Raw genomic sequence first — 24458 nt, 5'->3', positions numbered from 1 at the left:
TAAGGTTTATAATTATCAAAGTATCAAGGTTAAAATTCAAATATAAAAGTTTAGCAGTGTACCTGAAAATTATAAGTATCAAAGATATCAAAGTAAAAATTCAAATATAGAATTTTTGCAGTGTACCTGAAAATTATAAGTATCAAAGTAAAAATTCAAATATAAAAATTTAGCAGTGTACCTAAAAATACAAGGGAAAAATGAAACACAGTTTATACGTTTATTTTGCAAGTATGAAATATATTGTTAGCAATATCCTGAAAGAGAAAATAAAACACTCTGCGGGAAGTCTTTATTTAATCTCAATCTTTTAAAAAAAGGATATATTCACCGTCTGATGGCTAAGTCCCGTGAAGTAGGAACTTAGCTGAATCCTGTAAGAGAAAAATTCCTTACACTACTTGTACGCCTATCGAAATAATCAGATTTCGGACTAAGTCCAAAAACACAGATTAATTCGACGAAAATGACGACGCTCTTAAGGGAATTTATTAGCAAATCCGACTAAGTCGAAAAGCACAGATAAATCCCTCAAAAATGGCCGCCGGTGGTTTGCAAACAAACCGTGGTTAAAGCTGGGAACGTTAGGTTCCGGGTTTATAGGTGAGCTGTAAAGAAAACAAGAAACTCTAGGAACTTAATCGACCAGAGGATCTTAACATGCCTAGAAGGCTGGATCTGCGGACCAAACCTGACCAGATCTGATTTCCTGGCCGTCGTGCACTTCTTTTATGCAGAAAAAAGTAGGTCAATCGTAACGGTCGTTTTGGACCTTTTTACGATTGGACCGGCACGACGACCAATGCCCAATTTTCAGAATTATCATTGGCTGCAGCTCAGATGCCGTTCGACCAACGATAATTCAGAAAATGAGCAACAGACTTCTGAATTATGATTGGCTGCAATTACTGTTGCCATTTGACCAATCACAATTCAGCAGGCTGGGCGACATCCCCCCCGCTTCGAAGATCCTTCTGGTGACTCTGCTTTTATTGAAAAAAAAACAAGATTTTTACAATAATAATAAGCAAAATGAAAGCAAACAATGTGTAAGTTATGCAAAAGAAAAATGTCTCTAAAAAAAATTGTCTTTGCACCACGTCACTCGGCGTCTTCTCCGACGATGGCGTCGACACGTGGAGGTGGTGCGGGACGGATGTCATCTACGTGGATCAGCCGGTCTATGTCGTTGTCTCGGTGGACTTCGTAGGTATGGTTGCCGGCTGCCCTGATGATTGAGTGGGGTCCTGTCCAGGTTTCTCCGAAATTTCCTCGCTGGTGGTTCCTCACCAACACCTGTTGTCCGGGAACGTATTGAGGTGGTGGACGAGCATCAGGATTATCCGGGAACAGGTTCCTGGCGTAGACGGTGGCTTTTTGGACCGCTCGCTGGACTCGTTGTTCCCTGTTCTCCCTCTGATTCGCTTGAAAGTTGGTTTCCTGTGCTCGTCTTGGCCTGTATCCGAGGAGAAGTTCCGCAGGAGTCTGTCCGGTGGCGTCGTTGGCTCTGGTTCGTAAAGTAAAGACGACGTCTCCGACGTAGGAGTCCCATCGGGGGTCCTCTGGTGACGATACTCTCGCCCGTAGTCCCTTCTTCAGCTCCTGGACTCTACGTTCGATGGGATTGGCCCTCTGGTGGTATATGGGGGCCTTCTCGTGTTCTATGTTGTGACGACGTAGGAATCTCTCCCAGGTAGGTGTTCTGAACTGGGAGCCATTATCAGTGATGATGGTGTTCGGTCGTCCCCATCGATTGCAGATTTCGTCCTGGAGGAAGGACGTGATGTCTCTCGATTTTGCTGAGGTGGTGCATCGGTACTCAACCCAATTGCTGAGGCAGTCCGTGGCCAGGAGGATATAACGGTTCCTTGTTCCTCGAGCAGGAGGATAGGGACCTAAAACATCGAAGGAGATCCTCTCCCATGGGTTGACGGGGGCCCTTGGAACTATCGGAGCTCTGGGTTGTCTCTTCGATGCTTTTGTGGTGGCACACTTCAGGCAAGATCGGATGTGGTGTATGATGTCCTTGGACATGGTGGGCCAGAAGTAGAGTTCACGGATGGCTCTGGAAGTTTCTTCTTGTCCCGGATGGTTAGCTTCCTCACTGTCGTGGTAAACTTGCAGAACCTCAGTTCGGAAGCAACCAGGGACTAGCAGTCTTTTCGAGCCATCCTGGAGATAGTGGGCGGTATCGTCCTCGACCAGAAACTCATCGAGGAGGCTTGTCTCGACGTCGTCACGAGGCCTTCTGGTTTGGATGCGACGCCAGCGGTTAATGAAGCGCTGCACTCCATGGTGGGTCAGGTGTGCCCTCTGGATTCGTGTTTGCAGCGGCATGTCATTAAGGTCGTCCAGGATGGGGTGGTTGGCACCATCTTCCTGGGCTTCTAGGAGGCACAGCAACGGGAAGGTATTGTCTTCCATCATGGGTTGCTGTGGCCAGGCTAGGCGGTCGACTTCTGCATCAGGGTCGTGGATCGTCTCCTCCTCGGTGGTCGGATGGCGTGATAGGTGGTCCGGCAGCTGGTTGTCTCTACCGGCGACGTGGATCACCTTGAAGTTGAATTCTTGTAGAAGCAGAGTCCATCGTGATAACTTGGCTTTATCGGACTTATATCTGTCTAGCCACAGTAGAGCTCTACTGTCGGTGTACAAGGTGAAGGCCTGGTCCTGCAGGAAGTGTTTGAAGCGCTTCAGGGCCCATATGACAGCAAGACATTCTTTTTCGTTTATATGGTACCTCTTCTCAGCTGGCTTCAGCTTGGTGGAACCATATGCGATGATCCTTCTGTTGTTAGGTTCACCTTGGAATAGGACGGCGCCCATGCCTATCTCAGACGCGTCCGTCTGCAGGCTGAAGGGCAGGCTGGCATCTGGCCGTTGCAATTCCAGTTTATTGGCAATGGCATTTTTGATGTTATTAAATGCCCTGTCAGCTACTTCGTTCCATTGGAAACGGTGTTTTCCCGCTGTTAGATCAGTCAGCGGGGTCACCATCTCCGCGAAGTTTGGAACGAAGTCTCGTAGCCAGCTGGCAGTGCCAATAAAAGACCTCAGTTGGCGGAGAGTCTTTGGAGTCGTGAACCCTTGGATCTTGTCTCTGTGTCTTTCCATCGGTTGTGTGTTGGTGGAAGTAATGGTATGGCCCAGGTAGTCCAGTTCTTTGGCGGCGAACTGGCATTTCTTCAATGATACCCACAGGCCGTGAGTGCGTAGGCGCTCCAGGACCAGGTGGAGGTGCTTTTGGTGTTCCTCCCAGGTGGACGAGTAGATGATTATATCGTCCATGTACACCTTGACGAATTCGTCCACAAAGCCGGCGAAGACGGTGGTCACCAGCTTTTGGAATGCTGCAGGTCCGTTTTTCAACCCAAATGGCATCACCGTGAATTCAAACTGGGACCCATCAGGAAGGCTGAAGGCTGTTATCTGTTTGGAGTCCTCGGCCAGCGGAATTTGCCAAAATCCGCTCTTCAGGTCGAGGGTGGTGAAGATGTTAGCTGAGCCAAGTTCCTTGATACTATCGTGTATGGGTGGTAGGTTTGAAACTTCGTCCACGGTGATGGCGTTGATTTTGCGATAGTCTACGCAAAATCTATGTGTTCCATCCTTCTTTGAGACGATTACAACTGGGCTGTTGTACGGACTTCTGCTTGGACGTATCACGCCCGCCGAGAGCATGTCCTGGACCTCGGAATACATTATCTTTTTCTTTGCCGAGGAGTATTTATACGGCCTGGTGTTGATAGGTGTGGAGTCAGTCAGTTTGATGGTCATCTGCGTGGCCTTGGTGGTTGGTTGACGGACTTTGTCATCGAAAACGTCTTGGTACGTTTCAAGAAGCTGTTTTATTTCAGTCACTGCAAAACTTGGGGCCTGGTCTTCTCGTAGGAGGTGGACGTTGTTGGTGGATGTTGGCTTTGTAGACGACTCCCAGAACAAGATGTGGCGGCTGTTGGTCCCTACGTGGATGCACCTCCTGGTGAGGTCTAGCAAGGCACCCTCGGACGTCAGCCATGACATGCCTAGAATCAAGTCGTGGTGGAGATCATCTACGAGTGCACATCGGACTCTACTTGAAAATTGATCAGTAAAGTGGACGTCCACGTCTACGAAGCCTAGAGTTTGCAGTGATTGGCTTCTTTTGAGCAGCTGGACTCTGGTAGAAGTGTTCTGCACCATTGCCGTCTCGATAAGCCCGACATGGAATCGTCCGTATCGACTTCACTATTTTTTTCATCCTCTGACTCGGGACAATGGGAGTCGTCGTCAGATGAGGGAAGATTACTCGCGGGGTTATTAAGGTTCGCGGTAAAATTGTTATATAGATTTATAGCTGCAGCTACTGAGGGGGTGGATGACTGGGGCCTGTCATCATCTTCTACTTCACATGTTGTCACCTGCGTGACAACATTATTTTGGGGAGGGAAATCACTCATTATGCCGTAAGGCGGTGAACATAGGTTCAAAAGACTGTTTTGGAATTTGCTACTCAGTAGACTCTGTTTTTTTCTTCCCGCCAAGCCGCTGCCTGACGGTTTTCCTGGGTGTCGTCCCAGCAACCTCACGGTAGGTCACTCCCTGATTTCTCAGGGAGGGATCCTCTTGACGTTTCTCTCACCTCAGAGGCAGGGGCCGTTTCTGTGCGACTTAGATTCAAAATTCTAAGCCTTACAGTGTCATCCCTGTCGACGCAAAGCTATTAAAAGCCTCCTACGAGGAGCCCATGAAGGCAACCCCTCGAGGTTTAACTTAATAACGGCCTCGCATCCGCTTTTCGCTAATATGTAAAACAAAAGCCTATGCCACACTCGGTGTCTTACCCACCGGGAGCTAAAAAGCTCCGTTGACAATAGGTCAGTTGTCCCCACCTAAGCACACTTCGCTGACTCGCGTCCGTACTGTCCGACTGCTAGAGCCGAACTTACTGATTTGGCCTGCTGTTGCTAGTCTGCGCCGTCTTCACCAACCCAACTGTTTAGTTGACTCAGTGTGCGCAGTACCAGCCCAGCCCGACTAAACTATTGGCCGATAAAAAGTCTGCAGTCTTTGGGGGCCCTTAAAATTACTAAGAATGGTACACTAGACGCAGATACCAAAGTAAGAAATAAATTATAAAGTAACGGTAACAACATAAAAAATAATAATAGGAATAACGTATTAAGGGATAAGCAAGATATTGCGAATGAAAATAACCGAAGCATATACATGATGAGTTAAAACTATTGAGACTAGGATTAAGCTTTTTGGACCAAAATATGGCTTTGGACTTAATATTATTAACTAATTAATAATGCTTTATGCTCCATGCTTCTTGTTAATTGCTTTCATTCTCCAATTTGCGACTTTGATTCTCTTTCGATCATCTTCTACATACATTTTCCCCTTTTTCTGTGTCGACCTCTTCTCTGACATCCTCCTATTGTACTTGACAGTAGCATTTTCTTTAGTCTACCCTCTGACATCCTCTGTATGTTTCCTGGTTATCTTAGTCGTTGGGTTCTTATTACTTCTAGTATGCTGGGCTCCCCATGCCTCTCAGATCATCATTTGTCCTTGTCATCCAAACTCCGTTCTACATTTTTCCTCCAAATATTTTCCTTGGTGCTTTTCGTTCCCATTTCTGCACCATTTCTTGTGCAACCTATTTAATACATAAACACACTTGTTCGCTTTCATTAGTCTATTTTGGATATCCTATTCTATGTTTGGTTTTCGTGTTATATTTTTTCCTAGATATTCGAACCCCTCAACTTCTTCAAATCAATATGTATTTTCCACAAGGAAACTAAGTTTATGTAGTTGGCTGTATATCATGTATAACAAAAAATTTGTTTAAAAATCCTTTATAAAAGTTATATACTTATTATTTAATTATTATAATTATATACCTTTTATATGGATTTTTAAATAAATTTGATATATATTTTGTTTTTATGATTTTCTCGCTTATGCCATTAAAACTATATGATGCTTATAGCTAAAAAAAGAATAAATACTTTGCCTCATCGGCATAACAATTAGACAAGTCTATGCCGGAGGCATATGTCATACATTTGTTAAAAATTTTAGTGAATTTCCACGATTTTTTCCGTTATGCCACTTAGCGTACATATGGAAAACTATATTTTGAGCTCATTTGAAAAATGCATAGGTGCTATAAGTTGCTTTACCATTTAAAATCATTTTTATCCTTTTAATTTATTGCTCTTACTAGGAAAATTAATGATAATTTTATGTAGGGATAATGGAACAAATCAAAATAATACTTAGAATAAAAAAGAAAATTAAAATACACCATTATTAATGACTGTCATTACTATCGTCATTTTTTGTCGTCTTCGTTTTCTTCTGTCGTTTTCTTATCGTAACTTTTTTTTATTAATATACATACCTACCTTCAATATCTTGGATCGCAACAATATCTAGTAAACGCAACAAACACGACAAGCGACGAAATAAAAAGACGCATAGCAATAGCAAACAGAACTGTTCACGGTCTCCAGAAACATTTAAAAAATAAAAAAATATAAACCGTGCAGTAAAGCTCAATATATATAAGACCTTAATAAGACCGGTTTTGATATATGGGGCTGAAACGTGGACCTTATCTCAAATGATGAAAGACTTGTTGGTATTTTTGAGAGAAAAATTCTTAGAAATATTTTTGGGGCCGTAAATGAAAATGGGCAGTTATACACCTATCCAGATATTGTGAAATTCGTTAAAGTGCAGAGACTTAGATGGGCTGGACACATTTCTAGGATATCAGATCAAGAATACACGAAGAGATTAACATTTTCAAAACCAGAGGCCACAAGAAGTAAAGGACAACCACGAAGGAGTTGGACTGATGATGTGGAAGAAGACCTACAGATTCTAAGGGTCAGAAGATGGAGGGAAGTTGCCAGGAATCGACAGGAGTGGCGACTTCTTTGTGAGCAGGCCAAGATCTACAACGGATTTTCGAGCCACTTATGATGAATATAATGACCTACCTTCAACGCCATTTAAAGCACATCCAAATAAACAGTGCCCAAATGTTACCTATATAGGACGTTCTTAAGCAATGCTGCTGTAATTCTCGCTGGCAAGGTGTCATCATATAACCATCAAAATAAGTATGTTTTAATACCGCCAAACCGAAAACCGAAATACGTCAAACCATTTTTTTTGCTGCATACATTTTACAAAGGAATTCTTTTAGGGTATTAAATTCTACCCTGTATTACAAGAGTAGTTTATATAACATTTACACAAAATGTTATTTTATTTATATACTGTTATGCAACATTATTGCGTAACATTTTTATACAATATTTTATGCTATTCTATGCGAGAAATACTAATTATTCATTAATACCGTTTTAGTGCTTATTTAACCCTTTCGCTCAAGGCTTTCACAAAATGTGGACATACCTACGTGCTCAGCTGTACGAAATTATAATAGTATGACTGTTTGCTCAGCTTGTCCACGTTGGAGGATCAGAAAAAATAAAAATGAAGCAAGGTATTAAAATAGTTAAATCGAATAATGAAAAAACCCAAGAGAACCATAGGAAAGAAAGGAAAATATCATAGAAACTATGCCAGATGTAGAAGATACATAAAATAAAAGAAATAATTATGGAAATAGAAGCAAAATACAAGACTATAGCACAAATCCCTAAAGAAAGGAAAAGGAAAAAAATAAACCTAGTTTAACCCAACTGATCATTCCCATTGGAGAGCAACTAAGAAATTCAAACGATCGATCTTGCAATATCCTACATTATGAAATACAGATGGGAGCTGGACAAAAATCAATTTGGAGAAGGCTAAAAAATTTGCTGACTATCTCGAGCAAATATTTCTAAAATCTATATAGACATATCACATGCAGCTGTGGGGATGTGTTAGTAAGAGTAATATAGACACCATCCAGCGGTTCCTGGCCTCTGTAGGGACCTAGAAATGGATTCTGTTAACAAGATCATTAAAAACTTACCAAAAGTCACGAACAACGATCTGGCTAGAAGACTCAGGAGGAAGAAATCCTTTAAGTTAGTTAAGTGAAAGCAGAGTACCTATGGTGCAAGTGATGGTATAGGTTAATATTTGTGCACTCAATTAACAGAACTTAAGGGACACTAGTGAGTTTGACCTTAGTCATAAGTTAATAATAATTTATGCTAAAAAAATTTGCTTATTGATCATATTGTTTGATTAGATTGTTATGTTCTTAATGATCTTATTTTTCTATAGGTATTTTTCTCATCGTTTTCATGGATTAAATAAATCTATTCTTTTGATACTCGTATATGTTGAATTTTTTACGTACATATATTTTTTGGCGATTTATTCTGACATTGCATCAAAATCAGATTAATTTTACCTAAAACTAAACTATGATCACTGCTTATGTTAGATCACTGTTATAGTTAGACATAACACATCTTATACTTGTTTATTGTATATAATTATATTTGTAAGTATACACACAATCAAAGTTATATGGAATCATCTGATATTCCTTATTATTTCAAGCCAATTTAAAAAAACCAACATACGAAGTCAAACAATATTTATTTTAAAGCAATTTAGTCATCAATACATAAAGATTAAAGGAAACAGTAAACTCTTAAAATCATAAATTGAAACCACTTGTTTTAAGGTTAATATCATAAAAAAATTTAATATGAAACGACTAATGTTTAAATTGTTTTTATTTATTTGTGTTTTTTCAGTAGTCAGTGTAATCACCTCTAACCCTTATGCAAGCTTTAATTTGCGTGGACAGGCTTCTAAACAAATTGTCAATGGTTTTTTGTGACAGTTTGTTCCATTCTTCTGAGCAGCTTGTACTAGATGTGCAGTGTTTTGTAGATTCTCCCGGTAAGCTCTAATTCTATTTTTAAGCATATCCCACAATTACTCTATACGGTTAAGGTCGGGTGAGCAAGCAGGTCACTCCAGAACAGTAATATTTTTTGTTTCAAGGAAGTCTACTCTGCTGGTATGTGGAGGCGCATTATCATGCATGAAAATTAAATGTTCCCCCATTGCACCTTACCAGAGCCTACCTACAGCTTCTAGAACTACAACGCCCTGTGTCACGCCAACCACTGCCGCTATGTCCCTCTGAGACATTCCATATTCCACAAGACCAATAATCTTTCCCCTTTGCACCTGCGTTAACCCCACATAAGGCATATTTTCGTTTTTGAACGCAAAATTAAGTTTATTTGTTTTTGTTTAATGTACAACTAAAACAATTAATCTATAACATACCGAGCTGTGTTATCTGATTGTTTTATCGGTTTGTTAATTTTCAATAAAATCCTTTATTCTTCGCAACAATAACAAGTTTTTTTTGAAAAGAAATAGATACTGGTTTGAAATGCATGGTGATTCCATATAAGTTTTGTTGTGTGTACAACCTACTGTTACGATAAATTCTGACCCAAAACCGTAAATATATTTATTACTAATATTTTCATTCATTCACGTATTTTTTAGGTAATGCCTACCTGACACACGATGGGTCCCCCTTTGTAATAAAAACAACAATTCGAACCTTCTGGAGACAAGCCGATTTAACCATACCGGTTCTGAGAACAATTCGCCGCTCTGTCTAGAAGGCCGTAGACGTTTCCAGTCTAACAGTAGTGAATATATAACAGGACTTTTTGGAGAATAGGAAACAGTTAATTCTGAAGACGCGCTCGCGATAAAATGTTACGTTCGATTTTTAATAAATTATGTATATTTAGTGATAAATAAATTAATATCAGTTATTGTGCTTTTTAATGAATTAAGATAAGAACAAGACATTATAAATTAAATAGACATTGAAATAAAATCATCACACTACCATTAATCTAATACCTCTAGTATAATTCTGCTTCTTTAGGTACCGTCACCTCTAAGGAGGTTGGTAATCATCACAGCTATTTTCACTTTTGAGATTGCAGCTCTGAACAAGTTTCCGGAACTGCAATTATACCCTTTCTCAGATTGTTGAGCCAGGAGATGCGTCTTCTTCCAATATTTCGTTTTCCCTGTATTTTTCCCTGCATTATGTTTTGTAGCAACACATATTTATTCCCTCTCATGATGTTGTCTCTCTGGTATGATTAAAAGTATATTAATTTTTGATGCTTTTTGTGGTAGAACTTTGTGTTATTTATTCTGTCGTTGTCTGTTCTGTCTGTTGTATCTACTACTCTTTGGAGATCTTCGTGAAATTTCGATCTGCTTTCTTTTGATTTGCAATTCTTAAGTCCGTGTACACTTACTAATACTTTTTAATTTTATCTTTTATTATCTATCAATAATATTTATTATTATTTGTAGTCTACACTCTTAATATGCTGTAACCATTTTTAGCGTATTAATATAGCCACTTCTTTTGCTCTGTTGATCTTAAGAATTTCGCTATATACCAGAAGGTACACCTTAGCTATTTCTGTCCTCTGCTTTTTTTTATTTCTTATATTGCGCGTATATGTCTATTTTGTAGTCTTTTAATTGGTTTACTATTTCTTGGTTTCAGTTCAATATTTTGAAATCCAGGTCGCTACTGGATCCTTCCCTCACATCCCTTTTTTGTTCTCTGTATTCCTAATCGTTTCCTGGTTCTTGCTTGTATCGTTAGCTTCCTAATCCGAAACATTCTAATGATTTTATGACCAAACTTTACACGTTGCTAGCCTTACCAAGACTGCTTCCTCGTAATCCTGGCTTGGAATAGGCAATAGTGTCTGGAGTAACTTCTGTGTAAATGTAAATAGGTAAATTGAATAAAAGAAAAGTGTTTAATTAATTTTATAATTTATTATATAATAATAAAATAAAAAAAGATAAATGTACAGAAGACGATTATTATTTCTGGGAAGCGGCGGTTGAAGATTCGACGACAGCATTAACTGATACTGGCACACCTTGACGAACAACATTACCCTGTAATCCGTTGTCTTCTACACGGTAACCATTTTCGTCAGCAGTATATCTGGTGTATATTTGACGTCCTTCAGGAGAGGTGTATGCGAAAAATCCAGTTACACCAATTGCTGGGGGGCTGTCTGGGGGTTGGATGGGGAAACCTTGTTGTTGAGCAGAAATACCGTTGTCGGTTTCGTATCTAAAATTTAGAAGTACTTCAAATACAAATAGATCAAACAATCATTTAAAGAAAGTATTTATCAACGTTTATAAAACCGTTACGTACCAATTAGTTTCTAGTACTCACGAACTTGAGTAAATAAATAATGGAGAAAAACGTTTGAGATTTAATTTCAATGCAGAGCTCCTGCCATCCACTTATACGTATTTCGACCTTCTTAGGACTTCTCAGAGCGACTTATTCAGAAGCTCTGGATTAAAAAGGTCGAAATATGTATAAGCGGATAGTAGAAGCCCTGCATTGAAATGAAATCAAATCACATTAAAATGTCAAAATAAAAAAAATCAATGTATTAAAAAAGTGGCATGGACATATTAACAGAATGGAAAAATAAAAAGACATAAGACTCGTCATTGAAATAAATGACGAGTAAGACATAAAGACGTGTGCGATCCCTGATAGTGACAGAGGGATCACTTTTAATAAGGGGGAGGACGATAGTGGATGCGGCGAAGACTCACACCGAGTTGTAAAGCCAGTGAAGAAAAAGAAGAAGAAGAAGGTATATACAGATAATATTAGTCAATAGAATATAGAAGAATAATAACAGAATAAATGAGAAAAAAAAATTTTATATCAATAAACTAAAATTAAAACAGGAGGCGTAGAAAAACTATTTTATAATATTTAAATTTTTTTTATACTTACGCATATTCATAACCTCCTTCGGGGTTGTAATTGCTTTCGAACCTTAAAATTCTTGCGTTTGCTTCAGCTCCAGGAACGTAGTTCTTTCTGTACTCTGGGTTGTAAACATTTTTGTTGTATTGGTTGTTTTTGTAGTAATCATTGTTATAATAGTTATTGTTCTTGTAATAATCATTACCATAGTAGTTATTATTCCTGTAGTAGTCGTTACCGTAGTAATTGTTTCTGCGGTAGGGGTCGTATTGATTTCTGTTGTAGTTGTTTCTGTAGTTGCCGTTTCTATAGTAGGGATCGTAGTTATTTCCGAAGTAGTTGTTCCTGTAATAATCGTTGGGAGCAGCTGTAGAGGAAATAACTTGGGGAGCGGCGAAAGTCGCTACTACTCCAAGAGTAGCTAACAAAAACTGAAATTAAAAAAAAAATTAGATCAAACAACAACTTACATGATTATAAAAAATTTAGAGAAATATTTTGTCGCCAAACTACTGCAGGGAATCTTTAATTGTCCTTTTTGTGATTAATCTTGATTCTTACCAATACTCAGGTCAATGAGCTGGGTTATCGATTCATTGGATACCGATATTGGAGAACAAATCCATTTGAGACGCTAAGTAGTTGGCTTTTATTTGCTTGTCAAATAATTCAAGAATCTTGTTTTATTCGAATAAAAGTATAAACTAGTTAATAATGATAGCTATACACGAGTCAATAAGGATAGCTGTAATTCGCTGATTCTTATAGTCCGATGGGATATTAGCCATTATTCCGAGTAATATATTTTACTTTACAAGTACATGTGTCAATAAATTTAAACTTAGTAATATTACAGTTATTAAATTGATTTTATCGTGAATTATCATTAATTTTGGAGTTTTGAATACAAAATTTGGAATTCCGATTTCTGTACAGGAGAAACATGCTTCATTATTATTTATATGTTTCTTGTTCTTGTCTAAGTGCCGTCTCATAATCTACCGCAGCTCCGAAAAGTCTATTAAACTTCATTTAAACCAGTCCCTTAAACTCTTCAACCATGACACTCTCTTTCTTCCCACACTCCTTTCTCCTCTTTTCTTACCCTGTATTATTAATGTTAGCATTTCATATCGCTGTCTCCTTATTACGTGTTTCAGATATTGTGACTTTCTTATTTTTATTGTGTATATTATTTTGTATTATTTTGCCCATTTCATGCGAAACTTTTGTGTTCGTTTTCTTCTGTGTATATGCTATTCTAGGCATCCTTCTGTAACACCACATTTTAAATGACTGAAGGTTATTTATGTGTTTGTCTATATTGTAGTATCTAAAACACGTAACATGTCAGAGCTTTTACTCTCAGCTTTTACGCTTGCTATTTCTGTCCTGGCCCGTATTTCTATTGTTTGATTATTATTTTCTAAAATCCAAATTCCCAGATATTTGTATTTTTCAACCCTTTCTATCTACCAAACGTATGTATGTTTGTGTATTTGCTTTCTTTGGTGTTATCATATAGTATTTTTTACTATTAATTTTTAATCCATATTTTTCACAAGAACTTCTTTTCTCGTTTAGTAGTAGTTGGAGTTGCTTAGCAGAACTTGCCAAAATCACGGTGTAATCTGCATATGTTATGTTAATAGTTCTTCCATTAATTATGTAATCATCATCATCAACTAGCCTCTAACGTTCACTGCTGAACATAGGCCTCTCGCATGCTTTTCCACTTAGTCCGATTTTGCGCCATCTGAATCCAATTTGTAGTCACTCTTTTTATGTCATCTGTTCATCTCGTTGGTAGTCGACCTCTATTTCTGTTAGCTTGTATTCGGGGTCTCCATTCCAAAATTCTTTTTGTCCACCGGTCATCAACTGATCTTGCTACATGACCTGCCCAATTCCACTTTAGTGTTGCTATCCTTTCAATAACGTCTGCTGCTCTTGATCTTTTGCATATAGTAGCATTGGGTATTCTATCACGTAGAGAAATCCCTAACATTATTCTCTCCATTGTCTTTTCCGCAACTTGCAGTTTACTGACTGTTGTTCTTGTGAGTGTCAGGGTTTCTGCGCCATAGGTCATCACTGGAATTATTTAATGCTTCTTTAGAAATGGATTCACTATATACGTTGAATAGTAACGGAGACATAAGTCATCCCTGCCCAACTCCTCTCCTGATTTCTATTTATGAACTGGGTTCGTTATCTATTATAATTTGTCACTATCCCAATATTTGATTGCAGTAAAGGTTTGTTATTATTCTTAACTCTCTTTTGCTTTTGTGTTTTGTCTTTAGAATTTAGACAAATTCTTCGTCTTACTTTGTCCAATGCTTTTTCAAAATGCACATCCTGAACCCAAACCAACTATCATCCAGTCCTTCTTTCAGTTTTTTATTTATATGACCATGTATTATTTTGTTCGAGCAAGCACTGGGAGAACTACAGGGGTGCGTATTATTCAACGGTGTGCGAATTAATAAAATTACCGTCGACGCAGTAATTTTTGCAGATAACTTAGATAGTTTGCAAAGAATAATGCCGCACATATCAGATATAAGTAGAGAACATGGATTTAATCTCAATACTAAAATACCAAAGTCTATGGTAGTCAGTAAGCGCGAAATATTAAATACACTGCTTTTGGTTAACCAACAAACAATTGACTGGGTAAACAGCTACACATACCTTGGTAACAACATAAACAGGCAATGGGACCAACCTACTGAAATTAAACAACGGATAGTAAAAGCAAGATCAGCGTTCGTAAAGATGAAGTCCCTTTTCAGAAGTCATAATTTACCACTTGCTACGAAAATCTCTATTATCAGATGCTATGTATTTTCTACGTTATTATGTGGAGTAGAGGCATGGAGCTCTTTATTTTCTGAAGCTTCTTTAAGAAAACACGAGACCTTCGGGATACAGTGTTAGCGATGCATCTTAAGAATTTCATGGGTGGATTGTGTGACTAATGTTGTGGTTCTACGTAGAATGGGCAAGGAATTCGAGATTATTAACTCCACCAAAGAGCTCAAATTAGAATAGCTTGGCCATGTGATGAGAAATAAACAGATATATGGGTCATTCAACTCATTCTTCGGAGAAAGGTATTTGGAAACAGAACCAGGGAGAAGAAGAATAGCTTGGCTTTAAAACCTAAGAAAATTGTTTAATACGTCTACAACCGTATTATTCCGAATAGCTGCAAGCGAAGTTAGGATAGTCATGTTGATCGGCAACATCCGGAATGGACAGGCATCGTAAGAAGAAAATGTATTATTTTCAAGGTTATTTTCTAGAAGATGACTTATTAGCTTTTTTATTCCTCATGAGCTAATCAAGGTTTTCTTCAGTTGCTTGTGTACATCTCAGCCTCCATGATAGTTTTATCCAATTATGCCTTTCCATCAATGTACAGAGTGACAGATGTTCTGATACCAATAACTTTAAGGATTTGGCAAGTTTTAACATTTGGCAATTTGTGTACCAGTACCAAAAATTGCAGATTTTTTTAAAACACATTTTTTCAAAAAAATGTGTTTTGATAACATTTACAAAATTTGAAGAAGCTAGAAAATATGGCTTGATTATAATACAAAAAAACCAAGTATGCGTAAAAAAGGGGGGAAAATTTAGAAGAAAATAAATGGCTCTAAGAACGAATAAAGCAGACTATAAATTTGAGAAGGGAAGGTAACAGAATTTGAGTACTTTGGAGTAACAGTTACAAATAGATGAAGAGAGAAAGAAATAGATAAGCGGTTGTTGAAAGGCAGCAAAGCAGTAGAATCATTAAATGCACTGTTAAAGGCAAAAAAACGTGTTCAGGGCAGCCAAGATTCAAACTTATGAAACAATAGTACGACATTGATCAAAAAGAAAAAAAAAACGTTAGAGATTTGGGAGAGGAAAATCCTGAGAAAGGTTTTCGGTGGGATAAAAGAGGGTAATGGGTAATGGCGCAGAAGGACCAGAACAAACCAGGAGTTAATGGAGATTTATAAGGGACATAAAATAATGCAGAAAATCAGGGCACAGAGAGTTAGATGGTTGGGACATGTTTTACGAATGCGAAAAGAAGGAAACGTCCTAAGAGTCCGTCAAGCAGGAGAACAAGGGAAGAAATAAAGATGGTGGTCTACAAACAAAGTGAATTGATCCCATCCGGATAGACATATAAGAAATGGACAAGTGAAGGAGCGTAAAATGGTGATGTTATAGATATACAGCTGAATTTCATGAAAACTAATCTCCTAACAAATAATTCAGTTAAACTTGCTGAATATAAGAATGGCATTTACATCATATGTCCTGCAGAGTGAAGGACGTGGCGGGAATATATGCACAACTCAAAAGAAAGGCTAAGGTTACACACAGGACACTATACTACTACACACTACACTTACAATACTAGAATAAAAATAAAAAAGCAGATAATAACCAAATTAAAGTAGAGGGCGATGTTTGTTGAAGTATCAAAAAACTTTTTAAGTATAAGGAATCAAATTAAACATGTAGAGAAAGAAAGAAGCAGAAATTCAATAAAATATTAAATTAACACATTCTGTTCCTAAACTGTTATAGATGCGAGACACGGGAGATTGCAGAAAATACAAACAAAATTTAGAAGTTTGAACAAACCCAATCCCACGAAAATGGGTGCTGTAGATACAATCATAAAATTTACCCAAATTAAATATATTTAAATACATTTAATTAAACGTTTGAATGAATAACAAACGTTACAAGAAATAGTCTTCCCGGAATATTCGGTAAGCTCCAGAAACGTCGAGGTCTGATTATGTGGTGAGGATGTGTGACGAGAGAACGCCAATGGGAACCCTACATAATTCGGCGCAGATGACCAAAAAGAAGACCACGAGAAAGATAAGAACGTGAAGTTATAGCGGACGAGCAAAAATCTGATAGAACTTCTGAACTTCTTTCATGATCTCCAAGGCAGAACATTAAAAGAATATAGTGGAACTTCTTACCAACAAATCTAGCGTTACTCTTTCATAACCAACCGAAAAATGTGGCAAATAATATATGGATATTTTATATTAAATTCTTAATTTTGACTTTGACAGTATTACGTGAAAATATTTAATATTCTTTAATAAAGAATAAATACCTAAATCACAATTTCTATATAGCAATTAGAGTAGATGGCCAAACATGGAAACTATTAAACAAGATATTATTCGATATTTATTTTTACTTCTATTTCATCGGTGGATATACGATATAAATCAAACTTAAAAAAATGCTATTGACTGACTTTATCGTAAAATAATAATTTATGTCAAACAAAATGTAGTTTTTTGTTTTAGTTTTATTTTTGATATTTTTATTTATTTGTTTTTTTAGAAATTAAAAAGTTTTAAAAAAATATTACTTTTAGAAAAGTATTTAAATATTTTATCAAAAAGTATTACTTAATATGTAATATAAACAAAAATCAGTATTCTCAATTCGATCAGATGCTCCGAAAACAGCTGGCCTACATGTAAAAAATATTTTTGCTGTAAGGCGTATGTAAAGTTTATGTAAATTTATTTTAATATCTGATATTATTTATTTAAACATATTAAAACAAAATTAATTTCAAATTAATAACTGATTAATAATTTCAAATTTTTATATCTTAATATTAGTTTTTTTAATTTATGATTCATACACAGACTGAATATATAATTCTATAAATATTTAGAAATTAAGATAAACATTAAGCAAGTAACCATATTGTATAAAATACAGAATATAATACTGCAATTGAACAGTCAATAATATCCTTTGAGTGTTAAATTTGAATGTTACACATTTTTATAAATTTTAAAGCAAAAGTCTAAGCATAATTTGAACAATTAAAAAATATATATGTGGAGTAACCTAAAAGTTTTCAGATGAATCTTGGGATTAATTGGAAATGGGGTATATTACAAGATAAAGGGGCCTTTAAGCATTGGTATAAACTTAAAAACCTTATGCAAAAAACACACTAATTTAATTATCAATGGTTTCTTTCTCTACTTCTTGCCCTTGTATTTCCTCGAATAAGCAACAAAAATGTATATATTTATTAACTATTTTAAGAACAAATGTCCTATAAACTTCTCTATGTAATTTTTTTACTATTATTATTTTATTGTATTACATACTTAAAGCACACCAGAGAGAAAACATTTCAAAAAACAACAGCAATGCACAATGAAGATAGTTCGTAGCTCATAACACTCGTGGACAATCGCAACGTACAGCCTGGACCCAGTTAATTTTAAGTAGATAATTATTATATTAATATGCACTAATTCTGATTTTATATTTCAGGCATCCTACAAAAAAAATTCAAAAATCACACAAAAAACGGCTTCGGCCACCAAAAAAATCAAAAACTACTAACAAAAACCGGCGCAAGCCACAAAAAAATATTAACAAAATCCATTAAAAACCTAGGCACGTAGGGCCCAATCCCTTGAGCACCAAGTCGCCAAACTAAGCCTAGCTCAGAGCGGAGACTTGAGGGCCAAGTAGGCAATTTTAGTTCGCGGATAAGCCACAGTAAGATAACAGCATTATAGCGACAATGCGTTGTCCTGAGTTTTGAATTCGGTTAGGAAACCATGTTGGAGTTCTATTACCCAGGACTCCCATATGAAGAGCATTTGGCTGATAGTTGTGCCCCTATCTCACATCAAAGTGCTATAGGGGGAAAGAGATGGTCTGGAGCATTGGAGCGCGGTGAAGTGACTCCTGTTTTTACTCGAGTTAATACACCTCTTTCCAATGAATTGTTACACCCGAACGTAATTCTTAGGGGTGAACATGTCTCACAGGCTGGGCTAAATTGCTTGTTTGCTTGCTTGCATACTTAAAGATTTGACATGATTTGTAAAGTCATAGTATAAATTACGTAATGTTTCGTAAAATAGTTTTAATTTGTACTCTTTTTGTAACTGTAATTCGGAACCACCGAGCAAGAGATAACTAGCAGATTAGGACAGACAAGAACATGTATTAAACAAATGAACGGGGTACTGTGGGATAGACAGATTACCAGAAATACAAAGAAGAGAATTTATAACACCTTGATAAGCAGTATAATGACCTATGGAGCAGAGAATTGGGTAATAAATAAACGAAACAGGTCCAAAATCACATCAACTGAAATTGAGTTCATAAGAAGAAGCTGCAGAGTAACAAAAATGGATCGCATCAGAAATGAGGAGATAAAACGAAGAATGGCAGTAGAACAAGACATACTCAGCTACATCGAAGAAAAACGTTTAATTTGGTATGGACATGTGAGAAGAACAGATCATACAAGGTGAATAGCAAAGATTTCGGATTGGAGCCCAATAGGAAGGAGGAAAAGAGGTAGACACCGAAGATTATGGAGGGATGAAGTGGACGAGGCCATGGAAAGACGAGATCTAAGAGATGGAGAATGGCAGAACAGAAAGGACTGGAGATTGGCTGAAAGAAAGAAGGCGGCGACAGCTGTAAAAATCCTTATATAGATAGATAGATAGAACTTCTTTAGTAGTATATATATTTACGTAGAATTTCAGTCCTTTTTATTAATTTTAAACTACAATTCTTCAGCATCCGGATTTTAACTTCTTCGCTTGACTAGATCGTCAATTACTGTATATACTCCAGTTTATACGTTTAAAATATTTAGTATTTTACCAATTAAGCAGTCTTGCATTTATTGTTTCAAGGATGTGTATTTTATATGAATATTATCAGTTATATCTCACAATTTTTTAAGAATTTAAATAAATTATTAATTCCAACTGTTTACATTGTATCATTTTATTAAAAAAAGTTTTACCTAGAACTTTGTTCGTAACAAACGATATAGATATGATATAATGCACAGCCTTGCATTAGATTAAAAATATTTGTTTAATTTGATACGATTGAGGGAATATGCAAATCAAAAACTCTTAACAGAACAATTTACTTAAAATAACATCTTGTAAAACTCATTAACAGCGCCCGTAAATAAAAAAGAACACATTTATTTAATAGATTGTAAATATTAAAAAAAAAACAATTGACCACTTTAGAAACAATTTTAACCTTTACTAAACACTTGTATTTTGTAAGACTTTTAATGGGAAGAGCAATGTTCAAAATAAGAATTTCTTGTCGAGTAGAGCAAGAGCTGCAGCAGTCAGTTATTTATGATACCAATAAATAAAGTAATAATTTCCATAATGCTTTCGAATATCTGATACTAGAAGGAACTTTGAGAAATAGTAACTATAAATATATTCTTACCTAATTTAACCAAACCAAGGGAGATGACTAGTAGTAGACTCAACAAAACTAGGAAAAGAAATTGATGAACAAGAAGAAATAAATGACATGGTTAATAAAATCGTAAGCTTATAGGCAATATTTTTCTTCTAGTGTCAACTTCACCAATGCAGATTGGCTACAACCATTGGAAATTCATGTCTATCTTCGGCTTTTCTTAAAAGTGTATGTGTGTTTAACCCGATCCAGTTAGGAATGTTTTTCAGCCAGGATATTTGTCGTCTAGCAGGATCCCATTTTTGTTCAATTTTACCCTTCATAATCAGCTGCAATAACTCATACTTATCATCTCTAAGTATGTGACCCAAATACGCTTTTTTTTTCTTTTAATGGTGATGAAAACTTTTCTGTCTCTTCCCATTACATGCAACTCCATTTCGTTCGTAATATGATTTGTCCATGCCACATGGACAGATCTAAAATTCATATCCTAAAAGCTTCTAGTTTTATCCTTAAGTACACATTAACAGGCGCCATAAATAAGAATAGAGTGGATATAACATTTTACCATGCTATATCGAAGTTGCAGATTGAGTCTTTGGTTACTCAGAAACCTCATCTTCAAACAGGCTGCTTTTGGTGGCTTTGTAATTCCGGATCTTCGGTAATCTAGACTCTTAAGTATTTCATTTTGTCTACTTGTTCAATACCTTCATTCTTTATCTGGATCCATGTTATGACTTTACTCTTCTTACTAACAACTACGGCTTTCGTTTTCTTTATGTTTATTATTAAACTAAACTGTTTCTCAAATCGCAAATTTTGTTTAGTAGGGTCTGTAGGTCTTTCTTATTTTTATAATGACTGCATCGTCAACATAACGAATGTTATTTATAGTTTCACCATTTATCTTGATCTTTAGTATCTTCATTAATAGTAATAGTGAAAGTACACAGCTTTGTCTCACTCCTCTGCTTATCTATTTCCTATTACTAATTATAATAAATACTTTAAATCTAAAAGGTAATAGATTTGGGTAGATAGGGGAGTTAGATAATAAGAAACATAAAAAGAAAAAATACCAAAAACGGCATAAGGCAAAAAATTTAGAACTTTAAGAGTAGTGCAAAAGAAAAAAAATCAAATTTAACTAAAAAAAACTACAAAAAAATAAACAAAGCAGAAAATAAATGCAGAAACTTTGATGGATTGATTAGACGTAAAAAACATAGAAGCTTAAGAAGCTTTAGAAACTTAAATGGTTAAAGAAATACGGTCGTTTTATCAAGAAATTTAAAAAATTGAAAGGAGATACCAGAATTACAATTCATACATGAGAAAAGAAGATTTAACACTCCCGAGTAATAAATAATCAGGGAAGGATATATTATGTGAGAGACATTTTAGTACTACTAACTACTGGATGGGCAAAACTCAGATGAGAATGAAAATTTTCTTATAGAAAATGATGGCATAATAATAGAACTGCCTAGGAAATGAGAGATTAAAAGTATATATAATCAGTGGGCTAAAAGTAACAAAAGACCGGGAAAACACGAAATAGCTGCGGAAATGCTAAATAATAAAGATGACGAACAAAAAAGGAAATATAGCCTTATCAAGAGGATATGAGAAGAGGAAAATTTGACCAAAGATTGGACCAAAGCTTCATTATGGCCCATATATAAAAAGGGGGATAAATTGGCATGTTAACATTATAGAAGTATTGCTCTGTTGGATACTTGTTACAAGATAGCCGGGATGCTAAAAAAGAGACTTAACAGAGTTGCTGAAGATAAACTAGGTGAGAATCAAGCCGGTTTTAAAGTTAATATATTAGCGACAGATCAGATTTTTACACCAAACGAAATTCAGACTACCCGATATGAACATAAAGTAACCCTTCATGAGTTGTTTATAGATTTTAAACAAGCATATAATAGGATAAGAAGGAATAAAATGTATGAAGCACTGAGCTCCTTGTGCATATCCGCAAAACTGCGTAGGTTAGTAAGAATGACTCTGAATAGCACACTACATCATGTAGTATGGAGATGATTCCCATCGGATGAATTTCAGCCATGACAAGACGGCTGTAACAAGAAACTGCCCATATAACGTGGAGTACGACAAGGCTGTGTATTATCGCCAAGATTTTTTAATTTATATTTCGAGGAAATATTTAAGGACGCCTTGGATGGCACACCAGAAGAAATAAAAAAAATGTCAGATTTGCTAAAGATGCAGTCATTCTTACAGAAGGAGACTTTCAAATACTGTTAAACTTGATAAATAAAACAATCCAAAGGAAAGGCCTCAAAATTAATGCTGGAAAAACAAAGTGGATGGCAGTTGACAAAATAGTATAGCTTAACAGCAAACTCGGATAGATGAAGAGAAAGTATAACGTGTCAGTTATTTTAAATATCTAAGCAGCTGGTTGGTTAAACACAAATTGAAATATCATTAGAGGCTTTTATAACATGGAGACCAGTTCTGTATACTAGAAATCTGTCATTAAATCTTCGAAAAATGGTTTTGATGTGTTATGTTTGGTCGATCCTATTTTATGGTTGCGAGACATGGACTCTAAAGGCAACAATATTAAACGAATTAGAATCGTTTGAAATGTGGTGTTACCGTCTTTTTCTAAGAATATCATGGGTCTCGCATACTTCCAACGAGAGTGTTAGACGAGAGAAAGATAGACAGTGAACGTTAGCTGCTGAACGCCATAAAGAGAAGAAAAACGGAGTATTTTTGACACATAATTAGAGAACTCAAATACCATCTACTTGGTCTTATTAAACAGGAAAAAGTGGAAGGCAAAAGATGGATAGGGCGTAAAAAGCTCTCTGGGCTACGCAATATTAGACAATGGTGGAGCTGAGGAACTATTTCGCACAGCAGCTAATTAATAAACATTTCAAGAACTTATAAACTTAATGATAACAAACTTTACATGCAAGACATGGCACTTAAAGAAGAAGAAAAATTCAAAAACTATATACTATGTATGTAAAAAGGTTAGAATATTGTAGCTATTAAATATGATTGAAATCCTAAAATTGGAGCGTAAAACCGTTGCACTTAAATAACACCTATACAACTTTTTAATATTTGTTTTAAACATTTAAAACATTGTTTTTTTTTTTCTATCTACAAACTTTTAATCGATGTATATAGCTCCGTAACTTTTTCAAGTTGACAGAAAAGAGTCCCTTCGATATTGAGGTTATCACTTTAGCGTCTCAAATACTTTATTTATTTTTCGAAGTTAAAATATATTTTAATTTAAATTTATTACTAGCAGTATTCTGGGATGCACAATTTAATTATGAAATTCTGAGTAATATGAAGCACAATTAAGTTATATTAATAATTGTTGCTTCCAAGTCGATATAGGGTTTAAAGCGCCTTGCGAGTCTAAATCTTTTGGACTAAAACAGATTAGAATGATACATCTGTTCACAAAAGCTTTTTAGGTTGCAGTGTGCAAAGGTCTAAGAGGCCAATTGAATTATTTAAAAAGTCCAGAATAGATTAAATCAAGGTTTACATTACTGTTCCTAAATAAGTTAAGAGGATTTTTAATTAATTTAAAATAATGATATGGCAAGACTATAGTTTTTTAACAGTTATTGAAAAAAAATTACTTGAGTTATTATTAATTGTAATAACGTTGTACAAAAATATGGAGGGAATATAAAAAAAATAAAAACTGGGCAATTTCAATTAAAAAATATATTATATCTATCAAGCACCGATATAGGAAACTTTCATAATGAATTTCGAAAACTGTCAATTGATCAATTATAAAATTAAAATATTGAAAAAAAAAAACACTTTTAATACTGCAGGCAATTGTCACACACACGATCAATAAAATATAACTAAAAAACTCACCAGCTTAATCATAATTATTGTAACTTAAAGATCTTTGGTGAAGAAGATATCACACAATATGAAATTTGAGAAGATCCCGCGCTTTATATACTAGATTCAAATTACATCAAAACAATAATTCACAAGAAGACGTTTTAAGTGGTAGACCAACGCTAGCGCAGGGTCGGCCGCATCATTTTAAATTCAAATTGAGATAATTAGAGACGGTACAGATACCCACACATGGTCTTCTTCATTATAATCCGGATTTAATAGTATTTCCTAAATATATTTTATCAGATAAGCTGCTTTAGAACAGATAATGATATTTTAGATTTCATATAGATGCAAAGTTGATAGTGTGTCTATTAACAATATATTTCCATAAGTATTTTTTGGATAAACCGTCTTTGTAAACTCTAAAATAAACTTTTTTATATATATACTTAACTATGTTCAAAATTTAAACATTTTTTATACTTATTCAGACCTAGAAATCAGATTTTTC

The 24458-nt window shown here is 35.7% G+C and overlaps 1 protein-coding gene across 1 annotated transcript; it reads right to left on the bottom strand.

The window, feature by feature from the left end:
- Window positions 1–10782: 10782 nt before the first annotated feature.
- On the bottom strand, window positions 10783–24089 carry LOC140434484 (uncharacterized). The gene is made up of 3 exons (XM_072522784.1): window positions 23972–24089; window positions 11813–12216; window positions 10783–11122 (listed from the first exon to the last, which is right to left on the bottom strand). The coding sequence occupies exons 1-3, from the start codon at window positions 23981–23983 to the stop codon at window positions 10864–10866; spliced, it is 675 nt and encodes a 224-aa protein (XP_072378885.1). The 5' UTR covers window positions 23984–24089; the 3' UTR covers window positions 10783–10863.
- Between the last annotated feature and the right edge of the window lie 369 nt (window positions 24090–24458).

This window comes from Diabrotica undecimpunctata, chromosome 2, assembly GCF_040954645.1.
Source record: "Diabrotica undecimpunctata isolate CICGRU chromosome 2, icDiaUnde3, whole genome shotgun sequence".
Taxonomy (NCBI): domain Eukaryota; kingdom Metazoa; phylum Arthropoda; class Insecta; order Coleoptera; family Chrysomelidae; genus Diabrotica; species Diabrotica undecimpunctata.
This window is presented reverse-complemented; position numbering and strand designations above follow the sequence as displayed.